The 8120-nt window shown below is 45.8% G+C and overlaps 1 protein-coding gene across 1 annotated transcript in view; it reads right to left on the minus strand.

The window, feature by feature from the left end:
• Positions 1–5738: 5738 nt before the first annotated feature.
• LOC119330637 (D-3-phosphoglycerate dehydrogenase 3, chloroplastic-like) overlaps positions 5739–8120 on the minus strand; it is a 3926-nt gene continuing 1544 nt past the window's right edge. Inside the window, exons 2-5 of the mRNA XM_037603756.1 lie at positions 7201–7577; positions 6891–7001; positions 6715–6810; positions 5739–6627 (exon numbers count right to left, since the gene is read on the minus strand). Of these exons, the coding sequence (XP_037459653.1) occupies positions 5956–6627; positions 6715–6810; positions 6891–7001; positions 7201–7577 (1256 nt within the window). The 3' untranslated portion in view covers positions 5739–5955. The remainder of the gene's footprint in view (positions 6628–6714; positions 6811–6890; positions 7002–7200; positions 7578–8120) is intronic.

Below are 8120 nucleotides of genomic sequence, written 5' to 3' on the forward strand. Positions count from 1 at the left end.
AAATATTACTATATAGAACTACCTACTTTATTTTAGTAAGAGATTAATAGAACTAGTTTATTTTTAGTAAATGTTTAGTTGAATTAATAGAACTAGTTTATTTAGTTGAATTAATAGAACTAGTAAGTGTTTAATATTTCACCTATATATGAACATATATGTTAGATATTAGATATAAATTATATGTTAGATATATTTAATTTAGTTATATGAAATTTCATTATCTAATTAACATTTTATTATATAGAACTAGCTACCTTATTTTTAGTAAAAAAATTAATAGAACTAGTTTAGTTGAATTAATTAGTTGAACTAGTTAGTTGAATTAGTTTAATTAATTAGGTATATTCTTCGTAAGTGCTTAGTTGAACTAGTTGAATTAACAGAATTAGTTGAATTAATAGAACTAATAAGTGTTTAATGTTTCACCTATGAGCATAGGAATGTCGTCTAACGACGAACACGATTTCATTATGTGCGAATACTGTGAAGACCAGTGCGGCCTGTGCGGCGGAAATTTTCTAGTTGATGATAGACGCTTCAGCATCAAGCTGGATGAGAACTTCGAAGTGGATACAGTAAGTCACAACGACAAGTCTTTTTTCGTAATTAAGCATGACTTATGCTTCATTTGCTTCACCTTTTAATTTTAATTTTTCACTATTCTACTAGCGTATCCCCTGCCATGCAAGAATTTTTGTCTTGGATAAGATAGGTTTCAGTCCTAACGAAACTATGGAGATAAAAATAGTTTACTTGAAGACCGAGCATGGTTATACCTTCAACGTCAAATTATACAATGCAGACACATACACCTATTTTGAATGCAAAACTTGGCAAACACTATGCAAGGCTTATGCATTTGAGCCTGATATGGTTATCACCTTTGATATTCGTCTGGAAGATGATATTGAAGGTAATAGAGACATCTGGGTCGATGTGCAGACGCCTCCAGTTCTACCATTATGTGAGTTTCTCAATCATATTTATGTCTTCGATATGAGATTATTTGAACCAGTTGAATAATTAATAGATCTCAATTTATATTAACAGCTTACTTCCAATCAAGCAAACATGTCCGGCGCTTGGTAGACAGGACCGCCCACTGTCCCGGGACTGAACTAAACTGCGAGGAGACAAGTCATTATGTTTCATGGCTTGAGGATCTTGATGATGTCAAGACAAATTTCTTTCCTGCACTTAGAAATGTTAGTACTCAAAACATGCGACCAATAGTGTTCGTACTGAACTACGGTCACATATATTTAGGAAAGATGGTAAGATTTCTATTATTTCTTCTCAGTGCATCTTTTACATACATTATTTTTTTAAGCTAAACTCCATTGCTAAGTATGTTACTATACGATGTTCTTCAACAGGGACTCCCGGTGAATGTTGTGCCTGATTGGATGGAGACTAAAGGTACCATGAATATTGTTAGCTTACGGCCAAGATATCCTACAATGCACTTTAGTGCATTCAGGATTTCTAATAGCGAGGAATGCTTAATAGTAAAAGACTGGAGCAAAATTGTGAACGATCACAGAGAAGTACTAGGGGGCAGCAATCAGAAGCGCAACCCACGATTAGGAGACATGTTCATCTGCATGCTCCAATATGATGAATCAGCAAAGCTATACATGTTCTATACTATTTTACCTGAGAGAGAGCAGCAGTAGTGATTAATTAGCTAGTTCATGCTCTTAGTACTTGTCCTCTCATGTCCGTGTTCTTCGTCCTGAACTTAATCTCAAAGAGTGATTTGCTTTTGTGGTGTTATGAACGCTTATAATATCATTACCATGTTGAACTCGATGATATCTTTGCTATGAAAACCGTTGGTGATGATATATATGATGCAAGAGTTTTTATATTAATTAATATGATGATGATGATGATGAGTTATTATATCATTTATGAAAGAAATTGCATATTAGTTTCAACTGAATGGATTCTAGCTAAGTGATCAAGTATATGCCATATCCATATTACCTCGATCACTTAAGTAGGTGATCAAGTATATATAATATGGATATGACATATATTTGATGACTTAGCTAGGACCCACACGCATCCAGTCAAACTAATCACCTAATGATTTAACAACTCATTATAATGTAAAATAACCACTAAATTAAATTGAAAACACAAAATTAAAGTAAAAATAAAAAATAAAACCAAAACACACCAAAACATTTAGTATCGCTTGGTGTTACCAACCGGTACTAATGTCCTACGCGCCCACGGAGCTGGCTCGTGCCACGTGTTTGCCCTTTAGCACCGGTTCGTGCTGAACCGGTACTAAAGGGGGGGCCTTTAGTGCCTATAATTTAGTGTCGGTTACCGAACCGGCACTAAAGCCCCTTACGAACTGGTGCTATTGCCCGGTTCTGCACTAGTGAGGGGTTGCGCACCATTACTTCGGGGTGCCCGTGCCCATGGAAGACGTGGACGAGGCCGTTCCGGCAGTCTAGGTCGAACCACTCGTTGCGCAACCAGTCGCCGCGCAAGGAATCCAAATTGAAGCTAGCGCGGCGGGGGCGGCGGTGAGCTCAGGCGGCTGAGGCACCGGCACGAACTACGGGGATTGCTTCTCGGCGGATGCATGGGCCCTGGTGACGACGTAGAAGCCGAGAAGGCTGGGCGGGTGGAGGTCGCCGAAGCGACGGAGGAAGGCGGGCGCGGAGGCAAGGCGGAGCCAGCGCTTGCAGACGGTCGCGGCACGGACGAAGCTTGTGGGGAAGGCGACGCGGGCGAGGATCTCGCCCAGGAGATCGTCGTCGTCGAGCACTGCTGAGAAGACCGTTGCGGCCGCCGCCAGCTCCCTCTTCCCTTCCATCTCTGCTCTCGATGTGGTATTCGGGGTCCCGTTGAGGATTCGAGAGAAGGGTCGATCGCCACAGCAAACTCAGACGATGATAATTTGGGGTAAGAAACAGGAGGGTTTAGGGTTTTACGTACGTTTACTTACCTGGCATAGAGTCCGTTCAGGTTTAGCCTTCGTCCCCTCACGGATCCGTCTTGGTTTCTAATTCGTGGACAGTCAACTTTCTTCACCAAAACCATAATTTTCTTGCCTTTCTTCTTCGTGTCCGGCCGCAGCATGCTTGATGCTAGTGGAGACAGCGATGGAACGACATGGCAAAGAATGGCGGCTGCTACAAATCAGCCGGATGATTTCTTAGAGAAATCATCCGCCTGTACAACCGTCCGATAAGCGTGCAAGGGGCCGTTGGATCAAAACAGGCAGCAGTGAGCGTGACTGCTTCAGCGCAGCCCCCGCGGAGCTCCAACCAAGCATCGACAGCTTCCGGTGAGCTCCATTGCAACCCGACGGAGCTCCAATGCAGCACCAACGCTCCGGCGGAGCTCCATTGCAACTCCGGCGAGCTCGAACGCAGCACAAAGGCTCCGGCGAAGCTCCATTGCAACTCCGGCCGAGCTCCATTGCAGCTCCGATGAAGCTTCAACGATCTCCTTGGTGCTTCACTGCAGCTCCGGCGCGCTTCATTGCAGCTCTGTCATGCTTCGTTGCAGCTCCGGCGGAGCTTCGACGACCCGGAGAGCGCTCCATTGCAGCTCTGCCGCCGGCGACTTGCAGCAACCAGCCGCACCGCCCCGACGTTGCGTCGCAACACTATGGCCATGGACGAGTTGCTGTGTCGCAGCACCGATGGGTCGTCAACGAGCGGCCGCCTGCCCCTGTCTGTTGCGTCGCCCCCTCGGGGTTGCAAGCACCGCGGCGGTGGCGCGTGGCGGAGATGCGCGCGGGGGGAGGGGGGGCGTCGCCAGCCGCCTCCTGGTTCGCCGCACCTGGGCGGGGTTGCCGGCGTCCGCCATGGGAGCCTATCTCCTTTCTCGCGTGTGACGACACAGAGATGGGGGAAAGGGAAAAAGCAATGCAGGAGAACGTGTGGAGAAGATTGGGTCCGAAGAGATAAGGCCGGCTGGGGAGCGGTGGATGGGCCCACAAGACACGTGTCTAGCACAGCGCGCGGCTTACGTTTGTTTGTTTTCATCCGGATGAAAACAAACGTTTTCCGCAAAGAATTAGGGTTAGTTGTCCCTGGTGGGGGGAGAAAGTCGTGACGGAGCAGGCGGAGGAGCCTAGTGGGCAAGGTGTGACGGCCGCCACACCTTGATTCGGCACCAAATTTTTTTTATACGTAAGCATACACTTTTTCTTTGTGTGAGAATACCTAAGCATATACTGCTTGTTGGTTTTAGATCACACTAGATCGATTCACCCAAGTAAAGCTAGATGGAAGCACACAAGCAGGCGGCAGCTTGATTGACGTGCTGCCTAGCACATGCTCATCTCACCGTGTAGACGTACGTAAACCAGCTCCCTTCCGCTGCACAATGATCGGATCGATTCTCTTGACGACTCGCCCTTGGAACTCTCGTAACTTGGCGGCAAAACAGAATGGAGATAATTTTGTTGATGCGTGCAACTTGCATTTTTGGGGGTTTTTCCTTGATTTATATACAAGAGTACATGAGCCGTGCCAACGTATCGCGGACTCCACTGCTAACACGATGCGACCCGGTGTTCCGTTTAACAAGATCTTATAAAGTAATACATCAGGTAGTCTGAAGTCACTATCTTGACAACATCTGTCGCTACTCCTATCCACTTGATGAAGGTGTGTCAATTGTTCAAGCCGAATACCAAACAGACATCACACCAAAACCTAATATCTAAAACCGAAGGCCCCAACCAAGCCAGAAGGAGGATTGGGCACTGCCATTGCATGCGCCTTCTAGACGCGATTGAGAGCTTCTGTGCAGTGTGAATTGACTTTTATATTTTTGCATCAATTTTTTTAAGCTGATAGTTCGCCACACCTTAATTTTTTTCGTCGGTCGTGTCCAAGGGGGTGCGACCGGCGTCGGTGCGCTAGGTCGGGTCCGCGGGTTGGGTCACAGCGGTGTGCGTGCGTGTGTAGTGTGTCTACTTGTAGCAGTTGTATGTGTATGTGCTCGTAGTAGGCAGCGCTGTGCGCGTTCGTGCGCGCTGGCCGGGCGGATCGCTCGCTCCGCTACGTGCGTGTGTGCACAGGAGACGTAGGCGCTGCGTAGCTGTAGGACTACAAAGCCGCGGACGCGAACATATACTTGCTGAGAAAAGTCTGAGCACTGGTAGTAAAAGGTTGTACGTGCAGCCGGGCGTTCGTCGCCGGAAAATCTTCATTGTGTTCTTCTCTTTCTTCTACCTCCGTCCAGCTGAGAGAGAGAGAGAGAGAGAGCTAACTAGGGCTCCCCCAACAGACACTAGGAAAATAAGGCTAGAGAGGGGAGAGTTAGGGTGAATGTGACCAGTCGCAAGCCCAAAATCATTCAGTGCTATTAGACACTCCCAAGAGCCGAATGTGTTTCAGGTTCTGAGGAGATCCAACTTTGAATAGACTGACAACACTCTTCACCTCTACTAATTGTTACAATTTTCCCTTTTTGTTATTAACGATGTCGTCGTGATTGGGAGAATGTTATCAGCGAGAACGCTGAAACACGAATGCAGTGATGTCTCATTTAACTACACCACAAATGCGAAACATGCTGGCTAAATAGGATGAAACTGAGCCTACTTACAGTTGATTATCAGATCAAGCAATTTGTTTCAGAACCGTGGTCTTCGGTTCAGCATCCAGAGAAATTTGAAGCCATAAATTACTTTTGTGGATGATATGTCTATCCAAAAAGTTCTGAAGGCATAGCAAAACAGAGATCATACGAGCTAGCAGCAACAGTAGATCATCGATTCAAAAAGTAGGACACCAGGCCCAAGAACAGGCCTCACATTCCGCGCATTTGTTCGTAAGATGTATCTACCAGCAGCTTCTCCAGGTGGGCTGAAAATTATAATTCTACACAGAAACTAAATAAGCTTGCAAAAACCACCCATACTAGTAAAGCAGGAGATGTTATATAGAAATCAATCAACCTATACATTCTCTAAAGCTTTAGAAAGACAAACTCCTGTACCGAGGGCGTCTCCCCGATCAACTTGAGAGCTTCCTTATCAGGCTCCTCATCAATCCCAATGGCCATGATGGCCTGCTTCCCTGGAGCAATCCTGCCAACGCTCATAAAGTTGACATTCAGGTTCATCGTCCCGAGAATCGATCCCACCTTGCCGATGATGCCCGGCTGGTCGACCTGCCGGCACAGCAACAAGTTGCCCTCAAGGCTGACGTCGACGCTGAAAGGGCCGACGAGCGTGAGATGCGGCGTGCCATCCTTAACCTTCCCCTCCACCCTGATGTCACCGTCGTCGGACAGCGCGCCGGCGAACTTGGACTCCACATTGGCAAGCTGGACCTGGATGGAGTTTATAGGGACCTCAGGGGAGCCGTCGAGGAGAATCTGCTCCTCGATTATGCGGAGCCCTCGTTGCTTGGCGACGTAGTCAGCATTGACAATGTTGACAAATGCACTTGAAATGGGTTCGACGATGCCTTTCGTGACCATGGCGCGGAGAATTCCTGTGTCCAAGTCATCCGGGTCTCTAGCCGATGAGTAGACGACCTTGACTGCCTTGATCCCACTGCCACCAGCCACGAGTTGCACGGCAAGACGTCCCAGCTTCTCAGCAAGGATGACATATGGGGATAACTCGGCTAAAATCTGTCGGAACAGATGAACTGTTCAAACTGAAGCAGAGTGTGCATTATGCTGTAAGTACAAAAGCATAGTCCTTGGCAATGGGAGTACCTCAGCAGAGACCATTGGGGCATTGACAGCAGTGGCAGCCAGTTCACCTTTCAGTGCACCGATAACAGCCTCTGCGATTTCAAGGGCAACGCCTTCCTGTCGACAAACACGTGCAAAGTTAAGAGGATAAGCTCGTAAGATGCAGTACAGAGATTGTTGCAAAACAAACAGCAAACCTGTGCTTCTGTTGTGCTAGCTCCAAGGTGCGGTGTCACTGTGACATTTTCATGGTGTACTAACTTGCTGTCTTTCGGCGGTGGCTCTTCAAAGAACACGTCGAGTGCTGCCTGACAGACATCGCGAAGCAATGAGAAAAAGGCCAATGGAAACATTTTGAAACAAGAAAAGAAAAGAAATGTGTACTGTCTATGCTAAATAATACACAATACCCAAGATAATGGCATAACTAGATGAGTCATGACAACTGTTTGACAGCAATATGCACTATCAACATTTGGATCAATGGACATGACAAAAAAAGACTACCTGTGCAACAGTCCCATTATCAAGTGCTCTCAGCAATGCTTCTTCATCAACCACTCCACCCCTCGCAACATTGATAAGCCTTACTCCTTTCGTCATTTTTGCAAAAGTCTCGTCGTTGAAAATTTTTGTTGTTGATGGTGTTAGAGGCATATGCAGTGATATGAAGTCTGCAGTGGAGATGGCGTCATCGAACGATACGAGATCTACACCGATAGCTCGGGCTCTATCGACGGGGGCATATGGGTCATGAGCAATGACATCCATTCCAAGTCCTTTCGCGCGTCGAGCAACCTCTGAACCAACCTTCCCGAAGCCCATAATAGCTATTGTCTTTCCAACCAAGGAAACGCCGACATATTTGCTACGCTGCCATTTGCCTGAATATGCACAAAGCAAATCGTGACACTAGATTAGCACGAGGTGCAGCGCAGCACGATGAATATTTCCACTGCTACTTAAGCATTTCATCATTCGAACTTGCCATGTTGATAAATGTTCTGAAGTCTGAACCAAACAATTACTCTGTTCTTGCACACAATGACTCAAATTTATGTAGTTCTGTGTTCAGTTTCAGTGTACTAATTCAGTATGACGCGCATAGTGTAAAGTTTCAGTTTACTGATTCAAGCTAGCAACGATAAAAAATATTAAATAGAACGAAGCTACAGTAATATTGGTAAAATTCCACCGAACGAAGCTACAGTGTAAAATTATTAGGTGGATCACCAAACAGGATCAAAATATTGGTAAAATGTCAAATGGAGATAACTGTTCTAGTAGATTCACTGTGGAAAATTAACTGGAAGAGAACACATTTCCATATATTCTATAGAGCAATCATATATAAAAGTCTTAACAGCTACTAGTACTAAGTTGCAGAGCAATCATATATTCTATAGAGCAACAGCAACAGACTTATA

This window comes from Triticum dicoccoides, chromosome 7A (assembly GCF_002162155.2).
Source record: "Triticum dicoccoides isolate Atlit2015 ecotype Zavitan chromosome 7A, WEW_v2.0, whole genome shotgun sequence".
NCBI lineage: Eukaryota > Viridiplantae > Streptophyta > Magnoliopsida > Poales > Poaceae > Triticum > Triticum dicoccoides.